Source organism: Kuraishia capsulata, genomic scaffold (genome assembly GCF_000576695.1).
Source record: "Kuraishia capsulata CBS 1993 genomic scaffold, Kuraishia_capsulata_scaffold_6, whole genome shotgun sequence".
NCBI lineage: Eukaryota > Fungi > Ascomycota > Pichiomycetes > Pichiales > Pichiaceae > Kuraishia > Kuraishia capsulata.
In genome coordinates this window covers 1,048,213-1,069,057 of record NW_019172955.1, presented here as the reverse complement: position 1 = coordinate 1,069,057, position 20,845 = coordinate 1,048,213, and the positions used below count along the sequence as shown (strand labels likewise).

The following is a 20,845-nucleotide window of genomic DNA, read 5'->3' as shown; positions in this document are numbered from 1 at the left end:
TCGGATATAAGAAAAGCTCTTGTACCGCATGGCTGCATAATAATTTGTGCGACCACGCCACTCATTACGGGGAGACCCTCGGAACCGGGGTTTAATCTTCCAACTCAAGCCTTCACCCCTAATCTGCATTTATCGATATTGTTCCAAGTTCAGGTAAACGCAATGTCCAATAGTCTCTCGCAGTACATGAGCCGGGGCTCGGGGTTGAAGCCCAGGAGATCAAGGGAGGGATGTGCCAGTTGCAAAAAGCTGAAAATAAAGGTTAGTTTTCATTCACTAATGAAGGGCTCTTTCGTTCATCAATGGCTACTAACATTCTAATATCAGTGTGACGAATCCAAACCCAGTTGCGAATATTGCGTGCAAACGAATCGAGCTTGTGTATATCCTTCCGCTGCTCGTTGGTGTGTGAAGACTTCATTTCAACAGGTGAGGAAAGATATTTACACGTTGCAGCCTGACCTGGATATAACGGCTATGACCGGTGTGTTAAATTGCTCTAAAGCAGATCTCCACTCACTTCATTTCTTCGTCAACAATACCGTCTGGATATTTTCGCTGGGAAGGAGCGCTTTGATCTCGAATTCTTTCAAGGAGATGTCCCCGGTACTTTTTCGAAACTTTGAGATGTACAAAGAGTCTGCAATGGCACTGGGGACACTTCATTCTTGGTCTAAATGCTTTGGCAGGGATTCTCAAACTGCGTTGAGTCTGAATAGATTAAGAGAGGTGGCAGTGTCTCATTTCAAAAAGGCCGTCTGGCACGCCGGAAACTTTGCAAACCGATTGGGCCATCTCGATCTGGAAAAGATGACTGAGCAAGAGAAAGAGGCGTTATATATTACCAACAACATTCTTTTCGCATATGTGCACTTGGACCCTACGCTGTGTGAATTGGCTTTGGGCTCCGAGGAAACCGATGCATTGGCGTTCTGTCAAGCTGTCACATCTATCAACCGTTTACTGGTGCCTTGGGCGATCGAAAGCCCAAGAATGAGACCGCTGTTGTATTTGGGCGAGTACGCCCAACCAATTCCTCTTGACCTCGAATATCCTTTCACGAAACGCTTAATGGACCAGCTTAACGAATATTATTTTTCCGAGGAAATAGACATGAGCAGTTACAAGGAACTGGAGACGTCTATCATGAAACTGAAGGCTGTGACGTTTCTGTCCATCAAATTTGAATACTTTATGCCTTTTTTCCGGTTTTTGGGCTCGGTCTCAACTGATAAGTTCAGACACCTCATAAACGAGGAAAATGATCCAATGGCGATCATTGTAATGCTTTATTATGCCGCCATGGCGATCTTTGCGGACTACTCATTTAGTGAAAAGGAGAACCAATGGTCCAGATTCATGACCAATGCGCGGGGGTTTCTGCAGGAGCGAGATTTGCGTGAAAATGGCAAACATGGATGGGTCAATAGTGTTGAATGGCTTTATGGCTTATCAAGCTGTAATTACAGGTTCAGGATACCGGAAGAAATGAAACGATTTGGAAACGATATAATGGTGGAGTTATCGTCATGAAATTTGAGCCGCGCCCGATTGAGTGGTACACTGCTAACTGACTTGTATAGATGAATAACGTGTCGTAATACTCTACCTGTTATATCTTGTTCTCTCTTTTGTACAGGGTCTAAGCTCAAAACAAGTTATGGGCGTTTTCAATTGGAGAACTGTCTACATCATCAGCATAGCAGCGAAAGTGTTTGTTTGCCTGCAATGTTCGTACATCCATCCAGATGAGCACTTCCAAAGTTTTCAGCCCATAGCGAAGCTTGTATACGGAAGCAGCGTTGCGAATCCGTGGGAGTTTGAGCCTGAATCATCTGCTAGATCGTTTGCTCCATTGCTGATTTTCTACTATCCAATTATTCAATTGGTGAAATACTTCCAGTTACCACTCATAACAGCATACTACTTTGTGCGATTGGAGTTCACTCTTATAACGTGGATGGTCACCGATTGGACGTTGTGGCGAATTATGCCCACCAAACCAGAGAGAGTGAAAAGTCTTCTGTTCACTTCCACAAGTTTTGTGACGTTGGTGTATCAATCGCATGCGTTTTCGAATTCGGTGGAGACATGGTTGGTTCTGGGTGCGGTTTACATCATGGGTCGTTTTAGGGAAGAGTGTGAAATCGCCAAAAACTCCAGGATTTCAAATCTCGCTCAATATTGTCTTGCCTACGGATGTATAGTAAGCGCCGGAATCTTTAACAGAGTCACATTTGTAGGCTGGTTGGTTTTTCCCGGGATCTTCGTGTTGAAATTCTTCCAAAAGTCACCCATTTCATTGGTCTACACGGCTGCTGGGTTCCTAACTACAAGTTTGGCATGTGTGGTTCTGGATACCTGGATGTTTACAGGGACCATTGATTGGTCTAACTTGGTGGTTACTCCACTGAACAATCTTCTGTACAACTTGGACTCTGAGAATCTGTCTCAGCATGGAATCCACTCGAGACTGACACATTTGTTGGTCAACGTTCCGTTGATGCTTGGGCCGGCTCTAGTCTTTTTAATTGGTTCAAAGTACTACAAAACGGTGCCTTTTATGAGCGCTATTTCTGGTATTTTGACACTGAGTCTTGTTCCTCACCAGGAGTTTAGATTTATCATTCCTGCCATGCCGTTGTTGGCGTGTTGTATGGATTTGTCTTCGGAGAAGAAGAAGGTTACGAAGTATGCTTTGAGACTTTTCATTGTGTACAATGTCGTTATGACTGCTTTTTTTGGCTCTTTGCATCAGGGTGGAATAGTGACAGTCATGGAGCAGCTTACGAAGCCTGACAATGCACTAACAGGATCTTCAGATTTGCAGATCTGGTGGAGAACTTACAGTCCACCAGTGTGGTTGTATGGACATCAGAATTTGCAAGTGCTCAACAGAATTGATCATAACCTCAAAGATCTGAATATTTTGTCCGAATCTGACTCGAACGGGCTGACCATAGTGGATGCTATGGGTAGCTCTTTTGATGTGATTGTCAACCTCTTGGGTCAGCGGCCGGGGATACTGATCTCACCCATCGCAAGTGCTGAGAATGAGCTCTCGGACGCCTTGAAAGATAGAAACCTTGTCTTGAAGAGAAAATGGAAGACTTGGTTGCATCTGGATATGGACCATTTCGATACAACGTATGGCTGGAAGACATTCACACCAGGATTGGCAGTCTACGAGGTGGTGGAAAGCTCATGAATATATTACGAAGTTGTGCGATTTATTGCCGTCTAGCCTTCATCGTGATCATCTGTCTACACATCATTTACCTCCAAGTTTCATGAAAAATTTATGAGTGATTAGTTTATTTATATATGCAGCCTGCTTAGATGAAGTGTCCAGGACCATCCATGATGACCGAGGATCAAGCAAAGGCAGCAAAGCCAAAGAAAAATAAGCAGAAGAGACGATCGGACAACAAGAAAAGACAAAAAGCGGATTCAACATAGCGCAAGAGTTGCAATACCGCCGCAAAAAATCAAATTCGCAAAACTCCAACACGCCAAATGCGTTTGAAAGGCATTTCACAACTGGCGCCCATCAGAATAATGAATCATTTGTTGAGCAGCAACAGTATCGGTAGATGAGATATCCGATTTGGACCGTGAAATCACCTCACCACCTGGTCCATAAAACCAGGCCGTATCCTTTATACAGGCTTCACCAGAACACCCGCATGATCTCTGGTGAGAGACATCAGACAGAGCATCTGGGACTATGAGAGAAGGGTGATGTGAAGGTATAGCCGGAATGGAAATCTTCTTGGCAGGAGGGATGTAGATGTTCTGGATTATTGTGGATATACTAGAAGACTCCATGGTGAGGCAGCAGCTGTTGCAGTTGGTTGTATATGATATGATCTCAGACGCGATAAGAAGATATAATCAAGAAGATCAATATGGAACCGCCAACACGAAAAGTTCACGAGATTAAACCAGTTGGATAAGATGCTTTTGTACTCTCAAGCTGGTGAGTTGTCTATAATAACACTTAATATAACTAGTCGCAAATAAACAATCAACGCCAGTTCCATAAACTCATTAAGGGTGTGTGACTGACGGGAAAAAGAAATGGGATTTCCTTATCTGGATGCGGCTACTTGAGCTGGCTTATCTAGACTAAGATAATAAGCAAGAGGACAGAGTAGGGCATATAAACATAGATTTTTATATTTATATATACATATACATAGATTCAAATATCTATACCTTGTTTTCTGTGCAATTTATTGTCCAAATCGATGGCTGGGGCAGTGAGAAAACGGAGGTTGATCTGAGCCATACCTGCGCCGTTGGGAACGCTAATGCATGACTTCAAGGACCTCACCACAACAGCGGTTCCGGAACTTGCGTTGTTCTGGACAAATCTAAGGGGTATTAGTTTTCGAGGCTGAATACCAACCACAGCTGCCCGATTCAGTACTTTCAACAGTTGCGTCAAATCTGAAAAATTTCCCGTTTTCTATGAATTTCTGAAATGAGGGAGAACAATCTGCAGAAGGCACAGTATGCAGCTTCAAGGAAAGCCATTACGGCACGGCACGCTCAACAGACTTTTTCAATTCTTATCAAACCCTTGTTACTATTCTAGTACTATCTAGATACGTACCAAAACCAAATATTCTACTTCCTCTCAAAAATTACTGTGCTATTCGTAGTTTTGTCCAGATCTCATGGAGCGGCCCAGCCTGGCCCATTCCAGACAGAGCGCGATGAGCTTCAAAAATTTCACATCTCCATACTTTAGAGTACATTTTACCACTAAGAGAGACTTCAAACTGAACTCCAGAACAACACAAAACATACGATTTAATGAACATCATATAGAATGGAGCAACTTTCAACCCATTTTCGGTTCATGCGAAAAGCCCTGGAGGTTGGACAGAAGGCTCTGGATGAAAAAGAGGTACCTGTTGGATGTGTGTTTGTACACCGCGGGAAAGTGATAGCAGAAGGATCCAATAAAACAAACGAGACCTTATGTGGGACAAGACATGCTGAATTTGAGGGGATCTCCCAAATTGTGAGCACTAATCCGAATTCATACAAAGATATACTAAAAGAAACAGACCTCTACGTGACTGTGGAACCCTGCATTATGTGTGCCTCGGCTCTCAGACAACTCCAGATCAAAAGAGTCTTTTTCGGGTGCGGAAACGATCGGTTTGGTGGAAACGGCTCGGTATTATCGCTTCAGATTGATCAAGCTGAAGTCGAATCTTTTCCAAGAGGTTATTGTTGCTATCCTGGCATACTGAATAGAGAGGCTGTGATGCTACTGAGGAAGTTCTATCTGCTTGAGAACGACAGTGCTCCCCAGCCAACCACCAAGAAGACGCGCAATCTGATCGAGGATGAGTTCCCGCGAATTGAGTACAAAAATTATCTCACAAGAAATCAATTTGTGGAAATGTTTGGCGAAGGGAGGGTTGGTATATATGATTCTGGTGGTGATGGGTTTATAGAGGAGTCTAGCTAACTACTTTAAGAATGAATAGTGTAAAAGAGGACTGTGACTTATTCACAAGCTATGGTGATATCTGCGAGATTGAACCCGTTGCATTTTCAAGAGAAGTCTTCGTAATAATTCGGTTTTTATTCTTATATTCATATATAAAAAAACCCAGGAACCAAGTTGCAAGACAAGCAAAAATCAAGTGTTCTGTAAACTCAAAGGCAATCGTGTAGCTCAGTAATAACCAATAACCTCAATTAGCCATAGCCATAATCAAACAATCTCAGTAAATTCTCTTATAATCAAAAATCAACCCCTAAAAGGCCGTCTTCCTCTTCTGACGTCTCTTCGTTATAACTTTCGCTATGCGAGACACTGTGAAGGTGTTCCTCCTCTTCAACTTCATTTTTATAAATTTCATCTGATGATGGGCCATCACGAACATGATGGACATTATCCTCAACCTCGCTATGCTCAATTTCTGGGACTTCATTCTGGTTTGCAGCTTCGTGAATATCAATCTGAGTATCCATCTCTTGTGGTGGATGCGGCAGAGGATCTCTCTGCTTCTGCTCTTGGATCTTTATCAGGCTGTCTTCAATAGCCGCATTATTATTTGAAATGTCACTGTGCTCAAACAACGGATCGTCATCCTTCAACTTCGAGGGGATCGCAGAATCAAATTCGCCCGTTACTGGCCCGAAATCTAAGGGCTGCCAAGCCTTCACAATGCTCGTATAATACTCCAGATAATGTGTACTCAGGTCTTGTAATCCGGAGAATATCTCCTCGTTCTTGATCGTATCGAATAGCGAATACTCGTTTAGGATATCAATCTCAAACGTCTGGAACATCTTGAAAGCAGCGGCCTTCTCTTTCTCAAGTAACTCAATCCTTGATGTTAGCTTAGCCACTCTCTCATTGGTCGCGTTGCCCTGAGCCACAGGATATGAGTGCGTGAACCCAGACGTGATGGACTCAAGTTTCTTGGACAGAAACCCTATAGCTCCTTCTGCAGAAGAAGTGACTCCTCCTCCGTGCATCAAAGTCTGTCTTTCAGCAACGGCCTTGTCTAGATAGCTCGAAAGCATCTCAAAATCTAGTGATTTCGCTTCTTTAAGCTTGATCAAATGCTTCAACTGCGAGATATAATGGTCCAGATCCTTCAAAGAGGTTAGGTAATGGTAGTCAATGTTCTCATTCAACACTGTTGTGTATTCAGAGACTTTCCGAACGTTTTCGTGGAAAGCACTGAACTGTTCAGAAAGTCGGGTATCACTATTCCCAGCACCGTTAGGCAAATCAGTCTTGAAATCGCTCGCCAGAAGTTTATTGAGTTTCATAATCTCGTTCCCAAACTTATCAAAATCATGTGCCAAATCACCCTGCTTCTTGGTAACTCTCTGATAGATCTTTTCGACTTTGTTGAGGTTGTCCTGGAGCTTATTGGATTTCAATAGAATCTCCTGGAACTCTTTTGCATTTTTGGATTCGTAAGTCGGCTTCTTAAATGCATTCATGATATAATCAGAAAAAGCTTCCAGCTTATCATCAGCGGGGTTTCCTGCAGAACCAGCAGCACTTGAGTTCATGTCCTTGCTAATCTTCAAGTTCTGTTTATACGTATTCCAATAATCCGAATCCTCCAAAAAAATATGGAAAATCTTTGCATTCTTGAGAACCGGATGTTTAGAGATTCGGGATAGGAATGTGTTCAAAGAAGAAGATCTCTTGGCGGTGAAGTGCTCTGCGAACCGTCCTCCCTTCAGGTACTCCAGTCTCTCCTTGTTGGGCAGAGGAGGTATAATGCACGTGGGTAAATCACTGGTCAAACAAACATACAAAAAGTTGAAGTCCGAGAATCGCCTTCTAGTTGAAAAACTCTTTGATTTGAATGCAGGGTTGTTGGATTTCGTTTCCACCAGGTATGATATGAAGTAGTTTTGGCCATCGTATTCCGTGACTGGCGTGGAAACCACGGTATCAATGAAGATGGAGTCTGGTTCAGTCGTGGCACTCTGAGTGCCGTTGGCAGAACCATCAGTCACAAGGCCCACTTCTGCCTTGTGCGGATTCAATGCGGTATCATCATCGTTTGAGGCTTCGTCTGGCAGCACAGCCGACCCGGTGTGAGAATTGGTGTCAGAATCTTCGTCTTCTGGAATGGGCATTTCTGTATGAAGTTTAGAATCCGACTGTTCATCCCTGTCCCATTGAACCGAGGTGAATTGGTCATTCATGATGGTGTCGAGGGAGGGCTTGTGGTTGGAGGTGTTATGAGTATCGACGTTTATCGATGAGGACTTCAAAAGAGACTGTCTTTCAAAAATGCCAAAATACTCTTTCAAGAAAACTGTCGCTGGTCAAATCGATACCACTTTCACCAAAAAAGCCTTGTTTGTTCTCGAGATAACGAGGAGCTAACGTTTACCTCCACGCCCCACTCGCAATCGCCATCTCCTTATCATGGGTTTTGTGATTACATAAGGGCTTATATAATATTACATGTCATCTCCATGTGAGCTCTACTCAGTGAAATAATTGGTTTAGTTCATTAGAAAGAGAATAAAAGTGTTCAAAATAGCTGAATTGTTCAAATAATTGAGTCATTAAACTCACGCGTTGTCTATGAGATAGTTGGACGCGCTTTCTATAGACCAATCATTTTTCTGCAAGGCATCAGTAGACACCTCTCTGCCGAATCCCATGGCTACCAACTCCTCAATCGCCAGCTCGTGAGCCTGCGAAGATGGTGCATGAGTTGAAGTATTGGTAACACCAGCTCCAAACACGGGAGCCGTTTCAGTAGATCTTTCAGACGAAGCATGCTGGTACGCGGGTGGGTCTGCCGGTGCACCCGCAGGGGCGTTTCCAAAACCAGCAAATATCTGTTCCCATTCATCATTGACTTGGGCGGCAGATGCTTCACTCGCCTGTTGCTGAGCATCTAAATCAAATCCAGAGGTTTGCTGAGGCTGTTGAGCAAAAAAGTTCTGCGGATCAAATTGGGCATGCTCATCAAACTCTCTGTTCTCGTAAGAATTCTCAGCAGCAGCCTCTTGCAGGTTATCGAAATCGTCAAAATCATCGTTTCCAACAGGTGCGGTTTCCAATCCTTCAAATGCCTGGTCAAAGTTGTCTGGCTGAGATGGTTGGGTTGGAGTTGAGCTGAAAGGATTGAACCCAACAGGAGTGGCTGCAACTTCTGGGATAGCTTCAGTAGTACCAGTTGGTTGTTTTTCTGGAGACTCTGGCATAACAGTGTCGTGGAACTCATCGTCTGAAGTATCAGAGTCAGAAGAGTCGGATTCGTCCACTTCCTTTTCTTCAAAAGGTGGAAACTCCTCAGCACGAGAGACTTGAGGAATGCTCTGTTCCGCAACGCTTTTGGATATCGCCAATGATGGCTCCGTAATAAATTCACCAGGTAGGCTGCCTGGCATCACTGCAGAAATCGCTTCAGTAGGCTGTATCTCTGGGAAATCATCTTCGGCTGTCTTCGTGATTGAATCAACATCTGGTGTGGTGTCAGCATTGACATCTTCTTCTTCTTCAGTGGTTGAAGGCGAGCCATCATGGTTAGCAGCTCTGGATTCATGAGCATCATCTGCATTGACCATTTCAAATGACTCACCACCAGATGAAACCACAGGCTGTGCTTGTTCAGACTCTTGTTCTGGATAGGCTTCAACTGTGTGAGCAGATGATGCCAAGACATCGGATGGAGATGCGGTCTCCTCCTCAATAGTACTAGAAGGAGAGGTAGGCATCGAAACATCCAAGTCACCCCTCACAGACAACGGAGCGTTGTTCTGGACACTCGAAGTAGCAGACTCGGGTCTTGCAAACGGCAAGTTGAATCTTTGAGAGCTGGCACTTGGGTTGGGATGGCTGAGCTCGAAATCCTCAGAACTTGTTGGAGAACTGTTGGGGGTATCATCGTTGCCATCGGTAGAAGCACCAACAGTCATCGATGGAGATCCAACACTCACGCTTGGGACACTTTCGTCAATCTGTTGCTTTGTCGGATAAGAATTCTCAGCTATTGGGAAACCATCATCTGACTCCAGTTCGGCAGTGGGTTCTTCGGTTTCTGGATCAATCGACTTCGAATTGAAATAATCGGTTGGTTGCTCCGCTTTGTGGCCCAAAACCCCACCAACAGCAGCTCCCACAGCAGCAATACCAGCGCCCACAGCAGCGCCTACGCCTGCTGAAGATGTAACTGAACCAATACCCCTGGTTGCCGAAGAATGGTTGGTTCCGGAAACAGCATTGCTACTATACTCCAATGATTTGTTGCTGTATTCCACGCTTAAGTCTCCGTGTTTGGAATGCAACTCATCTGTTTCGTTCTGAATTTGCTCCCGTTTAGCTAGCAAAGCAGCGTTCTTAGCCTCAACCTCACTTATGGCCTTATAGACATCATTTATCTTGCTCGTGATGGCATCTTTTTCCTGTTGAGAGGTCGCAACTTGTTGCTGAGAGACGGAGAGGAAACTTTGTGCCTGCTTCAACTGAGCCGTAAGTTTTTCAAGCTGAGAAGAAGATTCGACTTTCTCCGCACTCAAAACACCAAGTCTCTCTTTCATGGTCTGGTTTTCTTTCTGAATTTCCTCGAATTCAACCTGCATCTTCTGAAGCTTAGCTTGCTCGGCATGGTAACTGGCCTCAGCAACAGAAGATTCCTGCCTGAGTTTCTCAGTATCCTGTCTGGACTGAATCAATACAGATTCAACCTCGGCGATCTGCTGGACTTCGCGATCATACAATGCCCTCAACTTAGTCAGCTTGGACTGGATATCCTGCTTGACTAACATAATTCTCTGGAGCTCACGATTGGCCTTCTCACGCTTTTCGTTGGCTTGAGTGGTCTGGTTGGTCAATGAGTTGATCTGATTAGAGAAGTTAGCAATGTCTACCGAAGCCTGAGTCAGCTTGCTGGAAATCTCTCTGTCAGCCTCGTTGGAAACAGGGGCGGCTGGGGTTGATGGGAAAGTGGGCTGTCTAGATATAGGCGCTGTTGGAGCACTGGATATCTTGACAGTTCCAGTAGATTGTTGGCTGAAAGATCTCAAAGCATCATAGTTAGGACCTCCGGTGGTTTGGGGACTGTCAAAACGGGGTTTCTGATCACGACCTGGTATGGTTGGAGGGACTCTCGAAGCCGGTTCTTCCTCTGAATCATCAGACTCCTCCAGTAAAGTTGGCGCTGGGAGTACTGGCGTTTGCTTCTGTTGCTCTTTGCTCACCATCTGCTGACCAAAGTTCGAAGATGGCACAAAAGGAGCTCTGCTCCCAGTGACAGAAGAAGTCAATTGAGGAGTAACGTGGCTGCTGGCGGTTCTCTGAGGAGAAGCTGCACTGGAGATCGATGCTCCGGTGAAAAGATCGTTCAACAGCTCAAAATCGTTCTCTTTCTTGGGAGCAGCTTGGACTTGCGGAGCAGGAGGAAACTGGGATGGCGCCTGGCCGATTGGAGCTGGAGCGTCCTTTGGAGGGGCAGCAAAAGAGTCAGTCCCAACAGATTGGATCAGCTGAACAGGGACAGATACAGGAAGATCAACACCAGATCTCTTCTTGCCTACCAAGAAGAGAGCAATCGCAAACTCCTGCTTACCAAAGCTCTCAGAGTCATTGATGTTTGCCAGTTCCCAAATATTAGCCAAAACTTCATTTGGCAGACCGGATCCCATTAAAAATTGGGCAACCTGGTTTGAGCTGAGTTTTCCTTGCTTGGCAGTGTCAAGTTGGTCGAACAATTGGTCGAATTGCTTTCTCTCTGCTGGGCTCATTTGCCAGTTAGAAGTCTGTTGGGGATAAACGGGAGCCTGTTTAGGCGCAACCACTGGAGGCGATGCCAAAGGCGAAGCCACTTTTGGAACACTCGATTCGGCTGTTCTCCATATGTCTGCAGCCAACACTTGGGGTACCGTCTGCAGGGTTTTACCCAGAAAGCATTGGATCAAGTGCATCGCGACAATAAACTCAGGTTTGCTCAATTCGCCTCTCTGATCTCTGTCTACCAGTTGCCAAATTTGACCCAACACCACATTAGGTAGTTTCGCTTTCAAGAAGATATCCTTTGCTTTATCGCCAGTCAAAACCGAACCATTACCACCCGAAGCACGGTCGAACATCTGTGAAAAATTGGTCAAAGCTTGTGTAGAAATGGGAGGAACAATTCCACCGGATGCAACACCCGTTCCAGTGTGTTGAATGGAGCTTGCGGAAGAAGTGACCCGCGACCCTGTAGGAGTTCCACCCAAGAGATTACCACCTCCCAGTGGTCCCGTTTGGCCACCGGTTGGGTTAACGGCCATTCCAGAAAACGTAGGAACCGGACCAGATTGGTGAGCCAGACTCTCGCTCAAAGGGGCTCCACGCTGAACGTGTCCTATCAATCTCATGGCCACACAAAAGCCGAACTGGTCCAACGAACCAGTGTTATCTGGGTCCGAAATGTTCCATATTTGGCCCAGAACAAGCTGAGGAAGTCTAGAGGCTTCTAATAATGGTTTTGCAGCCAACCCACTAATAGAGCCCGTGGATTGGGGGTCTAAAGATTTGAAAACCTGGGTGAAATACCGCTTCTCCTCAGGGGTTAGAGGCGTTCCCAACGTTTTGGTTGCTTGTAAAAGGTGAGTTAGTACGTTGTCAACAAATACACTTCCACAATGATTCAAAACGCGATTCCGGTTTTCTGAATTTGAAAAAAAAACACTCACAACTTGACATATCACTGGCTATAGGTCGGGAGATCGAGGTATCAAATCAATAAGTTCGGTATCACGATTTGGTATCGATATATCAGACAGGCAGAATCAGATTAGTGAATCAAAAAACAGACTCAAAACTAAACTCAAAACTAAGTTCAAACCAAATCCAAACCTGAATCCTGAGAGAATTGTACAACTTGAAGACAAGTTGCGCCTTCACCGAATCGGATGCTACCAATCTGGAGACCCCATCAACAATGAGTTTGGCACTAAATTAGATTAGTGACTTGGGTAGCTGGTCAGATTAATCTCCTACAGAAATTGAAAACCCAGTTCAAGAGTTTGATTGATCGATAGCCTTAAATATCAGCTATCAACTCGAATGCTCTTATGAGAATAAGAAAAGGAATTTTATTGGGTAAGTCACGCGATTGGTCAGATTTGAACCGAAATGCTAACTCTTCTCCAGGCTTTTTGCTCTCCGTAATCGGTGCGGCATATCTGGGGTTCGCCGATATCTCTCTCCAGTCGCACGATAAGATTCTCCATTTTTGCTCGTTTTTCATTTTAACCGGTCTATTCTACTGGATATGGGATTCCAATTCAATCAGAATGCTGCGAAACATGTGCATTCTGGTTTGCACCGTGGGAGCTGGAATAGGCAGCGAGATTCTCCAAGGATTGCTTCCGTACAGGACCTTTGATGTGTATGATATTGTGGTAAGTGTGAAAGACGAAATATGCTATTATGATTCAGATGATACTAACAGGGGTACAGTCCAATGTTGCAGGTTCGTCCCTGGCACTGATTCTGAGCGAAGTGTACCATAAGAAGCTCATAGTTAAGAAGAGACGAGACCGGTTCAGCAGACTCCACAGCGACGCAATTGGGAACTTCGAAAGTCAATTGGGTCAGGACTTGGCTGCTGAAGATGATGTTACCGACGATGAGGAGAATCAGGATGTTTTTGTACAGGAAGGTGAGGATATCGCGTTGCGCCCAGTGGATCCAACTCCCATAGTACAGAGTTGAGGTTGGGTTAACGAGCGAGAACTAAACACCCAATGGGATATAATGTGAATTTTAATAAATAAAACAATTATGGGAAACATGTAAAACAAATTTTGTGATTTTCTCTCGGTCTGGCCAGAGTAGAACTAGAAAATATGATTAACGTGTGACTGCAAGACTCTTTCAAATCTTCTCAAACACCATGAAGCACTTATCCCCCATTGGATGAGAAGTATACCTATCTGCCATCTCCATGTTCTTCACATAATCAAAGGCGGGATCCATTTTAACTCTGTATCTCAAGAACGATGATGCTATGATCAATCTTATCTCCTCTTGGGCTATGTGCATGCCAATGCATGATCTGGACCCTGCACCAAATGGCATCATGCGTCTGTTCATTTCTCTGAGTTTAGACTCGTCCGTGAACCATCTGTCTGGGTTAAAACATTCCGGATTTTCAAATACCTCTTTATCACGATGAACAGTATAAGGTTGCATGGTAACAGTGGTTCCCTTTGGAATCAACACCTCGGGGGTCTCTTTGCTGCCTCTCCACTGCAAACCAGATGCAGGGACCGTTCTTGGCTCTTCTCCAGGAATGGCGGCGTGAAGGCGAAAATTCTCAAGCAGAACAGCATTCAAGTATGGCAATTCCTCAACATCAGCCAGATAGCATGATTCTAGTCCATGTGGCTCGCCAAATCTGATTTTCAACTCAGAGATCAGTCGTTCCTGGATGTCGGGATACCTAGCCATGTTCAGGTAGAAATATGCCAAAGTTGTCCCGGTAGTCTCATGGCCAGCAGCCACATGGTCAAAACACTCAGAAGCAACTGCACGAACATTTTTTCCACCTTTCATCAGCACAGATACAAGCGTTTCCTCATCATCGTTTTCGGATGCCCTTTCAAATGCCTTCTCAGCAAGCTTCCAATTCCAATCACGAACAAAAGCCCCGGCCTTTTGCAATTGCTCAGGAACCACATAATTATAGAATCTAGGCATATTGGTGGTCCAAAACGAAGTTCCTGCGGTGCATGAGAAATTATGGATGACTTTTTCGCCCCAGCCCATTGGGTCGCTCAACAACGGGTCGTATGACTTACCAAACGCAAACTTAGATACAGTGTCAATGGCCATTTGTTGGAATAGTAAAAAGACATCAATTGACTCTCCCAAATAATTCTCCATAACCCCCAGGGTGCTGGAGATCGACTCGCGCACTTTTTCTTGATTCTTGGCCGAAGTCACGTTACTCTTGGAGTAGAACTTGGACGAGATCTTCCTGCTTTGCCTGTGTGCTTCTTTGCCAAGCGACGAAAAAGTGTTGAACGAGCCATAGTTGCAGAAATTCTCGTAGAATGAGGTCTTGTCGTAATTTCCCGTGTAGATGTCCTTGATATAGGCAGCATCCGAAATGTCAACTTCGTCTGGGCCAAGACGCACTATAGGGCCGTAGTTCTCATGCAGCGACTGAACCCATCTGTTCCTTTTCTCGGCCCATGTGTAGTAATGGTTGTAATATTGAGTCAAAGCAGCCAGCTTTGGACCCGGGATTTTGGCCAGAGGGTGGAAATAAAGAGGGTACAAGATGTAGTGAAAAACACCGAATGCCACTACCGTGCATTGGATCACAAAGAGAAGCTCCTCGTGGTCGAGAAGCGACTTAATGATTTCTTGGATCATGCTGCTGATAGTTTGTTATCAAGAGGTCACAGGTTTCAGGGTAACACCAGAATGGACATGTCTGGCCTCGAGCCCGTAGTTATATATTTATCTGGACATCTATTTGAGTCATGCCGAATGCAGAGGAGCGCTTGATGGCTGCAGCCCATCGCGGCAACGGGCGGTTCGCGACTTTGGGAGCCCTGATGAAAAGCTTCTTATGCACCCGTTAAGACTGGGCTATTACTCTTCTTGGTAGTTCCGCGTATTTTTAGGTGTTGGAATATAATACAGCTACTTTGTCGTCAAAAACTCCAACAATTTTTGTCTGAATCTCTTTCCAAATCCCTGGTTGCAACTCTGTTGATAATCAAATGCTGACACCCCATCCGATAACAGTCCCCGATTGGGTATTTCCAGCCGGAATATTTTTGCGTGTCTAGACCCAGTCGTGTGAACCTCATCTGGTTGAATAAGAATAAGATACAGTAGACGTTAAGTATCCGCTGCAAGATTACTACAGGGATTGTACACTTTGTTACCAATCCTACATCAAAAAAAAAATGCTGCTGCGAGCCCAAATATGGAGTCAGATCCGGTCTCCAATACCATCATTGGCATGGAGATTGTGTCGCTACTCAACAACCAGCAACAAGCCTTCCACTTCCAGAATGCCCAAAAGTGCCAAAAAGGGACCCTCCAACTTTCTCAGAAGATCTATTCCAGGTCAATCTGAAGCCTCCAAGATCGCGTACTCCCAAAGATTGAAGGACCACGATAACACATACAAAGGGATTCCGCTGCAGCCGGTGGTAGCAGTGACGAACTGTGAATCGTATGATTTGAAGAAGGCGGTGGAGGCTCTGGCAAGACAAGGATTCCAGGCTGAAAAGTTGATACCTAAAGAGGCTGTTCAGTTCGAATATGAAGGAAAAGAGGTGTTTGTATTGAGCACTGGTTCGATTGTATCGTGGGGGCTATCCGAGTCTACTACCATATCGGAAGCTTTGCCACTTGTGAAAGAGGCGATGATTGGACCTTACAATGTGGAGAGTGAGGATCTGGACTTTGTGGAGTTTGCCGATACTCCAGAGCATTCCACCTCGTTCATGGATGGAGAAATAATTTGTATATGTGGGAATTTATCTGAGAGTCTTTTGGATAAAGCTGCCTTTTCGTTTGGTATAGCCAGGTCCACAAGACTGGCCGTACTGGAGACCGCGCTCGAGAAACATCTTTTGATGACCAGACAGTATACAGAGGATCTTTCTACAGGTAAGCGACTCAGCGTTACTGCCAAAGACGTTTTGAAGTCGAGTGGAAGACTCATGCTTTTGAGAGGTAAGCTAAATCTTTACTCAGAGCTCATAGAGACCCCGGATCTGTACTGGTCAGAACCCAAGTTGGAGAAGATATACTCGGACGTTTCTAGAATTTTAGATATCAGTGCGAGAATATCTATTTTGAACAGAAAATTGGATTATGCAATCGATGAGTCCACTGCATTGACGGGAATATTGAACGAAGCCAACGGTGCACGGTTAGAGTGGATCATCATCTATCTGATCACGTTCGAAGTGATCATTGAGATATACAGGTGGTTTTTGGAGAAGAAAGAGGCAACAGAAGCAACGTGAACAACACATAACGAAAACACGTCTCCCGCACCAAGTTTGAAATCTGCAGTGCAATCCTTTTTCGCGCCATAGTGAAGACTATGCAACTGAAAGTTCGATTTGCCCTCTCTGGTTTGTACACCATCCTGGATTTAGTCCGATTCACTCACAAACCTTGGGCTGAAAGTTCAACTGCATGGGACCTATGGAATCAAGTTTGTCCGAGAATATGGCATGTGCTGCAATTCTGCCTCTTGCCAAAAAGAAATAAAAATCTTCAGCCGCACGACGCCTGAACAAAAGCAACAAGGATAGAGGCTGGAACCTAGCAAACAACAACACAGAACATATGTATATAGAGTCCGTGAGACAAATATTACCGAACCAGACCAGTTTTGTAGATGATTGCTTTACCGCGGGAGAGATTTGTTATCAAACAGAAGACCGAGAGTCTGAGGTTATGGGACTTTTCAAAAAGTAGCATTATGCACTAAAAGGAAGCTCAATGAACTTAAAAAAGCACTAAACAGCAGGTTTGAAAAGCAAATTTAAACCGACAGAAAAAACGACATCACCCACAGCAAGCACACCTTTCACAGATGTGCATATAAAGCCTGATACGGTGTTGATCTAGCCCGTCCCATCGGTCTTTTTCGCCGGCAAAAGCGTGGACCGCTCGAATGCAACCAATCCTTTGAATTATAACAATCTGATCTCGGCTAGATCCAAAATCTCAGTCGTTTCTACATAACCAATCTCAGAAGTCGAATTCTATAATAGTTCTTAAGCAATGTTTATAAACCCAAATTTTCTATAAAAACGTGGATACCGCGGGAAACCGGTCCCATGCCCTTTATTAGCTCAGCTCTATCTGCGCATTTAGATGTAATCCACAGCAAATGTGATGATTCCACCCTCGTTTTTCACCAGCTTCACGTGGGTAAGGTCTTCCACGACGTAAGTGGCACCAGCTCCGTACAACACCTCCTTAGGGAAGGAAGAGGTAATACCAATAACTCTGGCTCCGGCAGCGACACCGGCCTGAACACCAGCAGGAGCGTCCTCAAAAACCACTCTTTGAGCAAAGGTGTCCTTGCCCGCCTTCTGTGCAAGCAAATCGGCTCCCATCTTGTAACCAGAAGGGTGAGGCTTTCCCTCGGTAACATCCGAGGCGGTGATGAAAATGTCGGGCTTGTAAAATCCGTCCTTGTTCAAAACTTTAGTGAACCAGCTGTGCGCCATACCCGGAGTTCCGCTGGTCACAATACACCATCTCTCTTTAGGGAGGGACTCAATGAGAGCACCAGCTCCCTTGATAGGAACGGCCAAGTGGCCCCAGTCGTTGGAGATACCGAACTCGAATTCGGTAGCCATCTCTTGGGCATTGGCAGCGAACTGAGGCAAGAACTTCTTGAAAACCTCCACGGTACGAACACCATGACTGTGTTTGAAAAAGTCGTTTCCGTCCAGATTGTACTTCTTGAAGAGATCTTGCCACGCCATTTCCACGGCTCCGGTGGACGCAATCAGCGTTCCGTCTAGATCAAAAAGACACACTTCGGTTTGCAATTCGGCTGATGGCATGATGTAGAGATAATTATAACAATGGTAGTCAAAGATCAACAGTAAAACAAATTCCTCTCGAGGCTGCCTTTGCGTTCTTATATACTGGCCAGCTGTAACAGAATCTGCGCAGACTTCCAAAAGAAACGACGTCACTGTTAGGTCATCGGGTCCATAGGCGAAGGGTCTCCCTGCAGTACCGGGATGGTGTTACACTACTGCGAACAGTATAAAATTTTGCAGGCGGAGGACAGGCTCGCGAGAACGATACAGGTCACCGTGGTGGGGGAGCAGCCCCCGAGAAAGGCCTAGAGGTAGAGAATATTTGTTGCATGAGGGCTGACAGGAACATGTGCTTTTAATTAGTCTAATTATTTCGTATGCTTTTGTGTTCCTCACCAACAACGTGTCCTTAGTCATAATCCCCTTTACAGGCCATAGGCCCGGCTAGTACTCCCGTTTACAGGCCGGGATACCAGCCCAATGCGGAAGCACAAAAAGGAAAGTACACGCTTAATGCGCTCATTCACACAAGTCTGGATGAAACGCATTGAAACGCTTGGACGGGAGAAAAGTACCGAGAGTTTTTCCAGTTTTTTTCCGTGGATTGATCCGCCGAGCAAAAAGAAACGATTTACAGGTCCCCGAAACTGTCGTACACCTTCCTCCAGTTAGCGAAGAAGCTGTAGAAGAAGTTCACAGCCAATCCAATGTCCTTGTAGCCACACGCAGCACGAATACTGTGCATGGAAAGCTGGGGAATACCCATGTCAATGGTACGTGCGCCAGTTTGACTGGATAAGGAAGGTCCAATGGTTCCACCAGATCTGGAGTCGTTGCGGATTTGGAAGTACTGTAGTGTATCGCCGTTTATCTCAGCAATCTGCTCCATCAGACTCACGCCAGTGGAGTCAGTAGCCATGTGACCGTTAGAGTCCAATCCAAGACCCAGACCCTTATTTGGAAGAGGCTTGTGGTTTTCCAAGTAGACACTGCTAAAGTTGGGGTTCAACAAATGGGTCACGTCGGCACTGATGATAATGGAGTTGGCATATACGGTGCTGAGGTTGGTCTTGGGATGGAAACTCGTCAGTATCTTGGACACCACAGACTCGACGGTTCCTCCCTTGGCTCCTTGTCTGGACAGAGAGCCCAGTTCCTCATTATCGTAGAGTCCGACGATCGAGAGGTGGTTAGAGGGCGAGTCTTTTTTGAGACTGTTGGTGAACTTGAGCAAAGCGTTGATCGCAGAGAACGAGCAGATGCGATCGTCAATTCTTGGTGCGTAAAGAAACTCGTTACTGAGTCCTCCTCTGATTCCCTTCTGGACGTCAAAGAGATCAAGGTCTAAATAGTAGAGCTCGGAAACTGACACTCCAGCGAGTTTGGCAACGTATCTCAGAAGCTTCAGAGAGTGCTTTCCATACAAGTGCGACTTTTTTTCATCCTCGGTAGGCTCCTCTGCCTCTCCATCGTCGAACCCAATGACAGGGACCGTCTGGGTCTCCAGATTAAAAGGACCTTGAGATGGGGCTCCAAAGTGTGGTGCCAGCGTTGGGATACGGCCAATAGGATGAGGGGTCGAGTTGATCAGAACAGCCTCTGTTTTGTACCCGGAATCTGTTTCCTTGGACGACTTTCTCACAACGACCCGTCCACCAAGTCCGAGATCTCTGTCCCACCAAACATTCGACATTCCACCGGAGTAAGGTGACACCGCAAGAAGCTCATACCCGGAAACCTTGTCTTTAGTGGAGATAGGCTTCAATTTGGCGGCCAGAGCGTCGATGTGACTACCAATAATGGATGCTCCCAATTGAGGCTCCCAGTCTTCTCCAATAGAGAACGCAACCAGGGACGTCCCAGACCTGGTAGTGTAGTAATTTCCAGGGCTTTTGAGCTCAACGGACCAATCTGCCCTCTCGGGCAAATAGGTGTACCCATTCTGCTTCAGCAGCTCGCCGATTGCCACAACGACGTGGAAAGTGGTTGGGTTTTCGTAGGTAAAATCAATATATTTTTGACAAAATGCATCGTAGTAATCAGGCTCTGGACCATCGACGAGATCTTGGACCTCTCTTGCAGCCAGAATTGGAGACTCATCTGGGGTGACTGCCTCGTCGTCGCTTGAGTCACCCCTGGAAGCACCATTTGCCTCCAGTTTCAAGCCGGAGATACCATTCATCAGCATCGAAACCGTCTTCTTGGAGACTTTTTCATCTAAAAAAACAGAAACGTTAGCCCAAAATAACACTGCTTCTTAACCCTCCTCGGGCCTATCATACCGCCTACTTACCTGAACTGACAACGTTTCCTAAATGCTTGCCCAATTCCGCAGCCATTTCAAGCAGCTGAGCCAGCTCGGTCAAATTGTTCGTAGTTTTTTCGGGGATACCCATTTTTCACTGGACAATACACTAAACTGTCGGGTTAAAGTGTATTCGATATCTCCAGTATAAGGGGGCAGGATACGGAAGTGGGGCAAGCCGATAGCGATAACGGAATTCTGTCAACTTTCCCACGGGTCACCAAAAGTGCCAGGTTACGGAGCACGGGGCGATTATCTCTTCCCCTGCTAAGGGCTGTCGATCCGTTCAATCAGAAGGGATGGCAAGTGTCATCCATTGGACACACCGATTGCTCATCCAAAATAGCATCTCAGCGTTAGATTTGAGTCTTGAATTAATTTCAAGTCACCAACTTCATACCGGTCTTTTTTCCCGAGCAAGCACCACTCCCACGTGATAGATCGAGTGAGACTTGTTAGAGCCAAAGATTCATAACCGTGGCATCTTCACAAGCC

The 20,845-nt window shown here is 45.4% G+C and overlaps 11 protein-coding genes across 11 annotated transcripts; 5 read left to right on the top strand and 6 right to left on the bottom strand.

Annotated features, from left to right (window-relative positions):
• Positions 1-162: 162 nt before the first annotated feature.
• Positions 163-1,533, top strand: KUCA_T00005320001 (uncharacterized protein; the record flags this gene model as incomplete). The annotated part of the gene is made up of 2 exons (XM_022600504.1): positions 163-261; positions 328-1,533. The coding sequence occupies 2 exons, from the start codon at positions 163-165 to the stop codon at positions 1,531-1,533; spliced, it is 1,305 nt and encodes a 434-aa protein (XP_022461319.1).
• Positions 1,534-1,660: 127 nt separating this feature from the next.
• Positions 1,661-3,208, top strand: KUCA_T00005319001 (uncharacterized protein; the record flags this gene model as incomplete). Its single annotated transcript, XM_022600503.1, has 1 exon — positions 1,661-3,208. The coding sequence occupies one exon, from the start codon at positions 1,661-1,663 to the stop codon at positions 3,206-3,208; it is 1,548 nt and encodes a 515-aa protein (XP_022461318.1).
• Positions 3,209-3,534: 326 nt separating this feature from the next.
• Positions 3,535-3,828, bottom strand: KUCA_T00005318001 (uncharacterized protein; the record flags this gene model as incomplete). The annotated part of the gene is made up of 1 exon (XM_022600502.1): positions 3,535-3,828. The coding sequence occupies one exon, from the start codon at positions 3,826-3,828 to the stop codon at positions 3,535-3,537; it is 294 nt and encodes a 97-aa protein (XP_022461317.1).
• A 1,009-nt stretch (positions 3,829-4,837) lies between these two features.
• On the top strand, positions 4,838-5,488 carry KUCA_T00005317001 (uncharacterized protein; the record flags this gene model as incomplete). Its single annotated transcript, XM_022600501.1, has 1 exon — positions 4,838-5,488. One exon carries the CDS (start codon positions 4,838-4,840, stop codon positions 5,486-5,488), a length of 651 nt encoding a protein of 216 aa, XP_022461316.1.
• A 278-nt stretch (positions 5,489-5,766) lies between these two features.
• Positions 5,767-7,704, bottom strand: KUCA_T00005316001 (uncharacterized protein; the record flags this gene model as incomplete). The annotated part of the gene is made up of 1 exon (XM_022600500.1): positions 5,767-7,704. One exon carries the CDS (start codon positions 7,702-7,704, stop codon positions 5,767-5,769), a length of 1,938 nt encoding a protein of 645 aa, XP_022461315.1.
• Positions 7,705-8,079: 375 nt separating this feature from the next.
• Positions 8,080-11,874, bottom strand: KUCA_T00005315001 (uncharacterized protein; the record flags this gene model as incomplete). Its single annotated transcript, XM_022600499.1, has 1 exon — positions 8,080-11,874. The coding sequence occupies one exon, from the start codon at positions 11,872-11,874 to the stop codon at positions 8,080-8,082; it is 3,795 nt and encodes a 1,264-aa protein (XP_022461314.1).
• A 699-nt stretch (positions 11,875-12,573) lies between these two features.
• Positions 12,574-13,216, top strand: KUCA_T00005314001 (uncharacterized protein; the record flags this gene model as incomplete). The annotated part of the gene is made up of 2 exons (XM_022600498.1): positions 12,574-12,903; positions 12,962-13,216. The coding sequence occupies 2 exons, from the start codon at positions 12,574-12,576 to the stop codon at positions 13,214-13,216; spliced, it is 585 nt and encodes a 194-aa protein (XP_022461313.1).
• A 162-nt stretch (positions 13,217-13,378) lies between these two features.
• Positions 13,379-14,884, bottom strand: KUCA_T00005313001 (uncharacterized protein; the record flags this gene model as incomplete). The annotated part of the gene is made up of 1 exon (XM_022600496.1): positions 13,379-14,884. One exon carries the CDS (start codon positions 14,882-14,884, stop codon positions 13,379-13,381), a length of 1,506 nt encoding a protein of 501 aa, XP_022461312.1.
• A 542-nt stretch (positions 14,885-15,426) lies between these two features.
• Positions 15,427-16,500, top strand: KUCA_T00005312001 (uncharacterized protein; the record flags this gene model as incomplete). The annotated part of the gene is made up of 1 exon (XM_022600495.1): positions 15,427-16,500. One exon carries the CDS (start codon positions 15,427-15,429, stop codon positions 16,498-16,500), a length of 1,074 nt encoding a protein of 357 aa, XP_022461311.1.
• Positions 16,501-17,358: 858 nt separating this feature from the next.
• Positions 17,359-18,063, bottom strand: KUCA_T00005311001 (uncharacterized protein; the record flags this gene model as incomplete). The annotated part of the gene is made up of 1 exon (XM_022600494.1): positions 17,359-18,063. One exon carries the CDS (start codon positions 18,061-18,063, stop codon positions 17,359-17,361), a length of 705 nt encoding a protein of 234 aa, XP_022461310.1.
• Positions 18,064-18,676: 613 nt separating this feature from the next.
• KUCA_T00005310001 (uncharacterized protein) lies at positions 18,677-20,441 on the bottom strand (the record flags this gene model as incomplete). The annotated part of the gene is made up of 2 exons (XM_022600493.1): positions 18,677-20,262; positions 20,339-20,441. 2 exons carry the CDS (start codon positions 20,439-20,441, stop codon positions 18,677-18,679), a joined length of 1,689 nt encoding a protein of 562 aa, XP_022461309.1.
• Between the last annotated feature and the right edge of the window lie 404 nt (positions 20,442-20,845).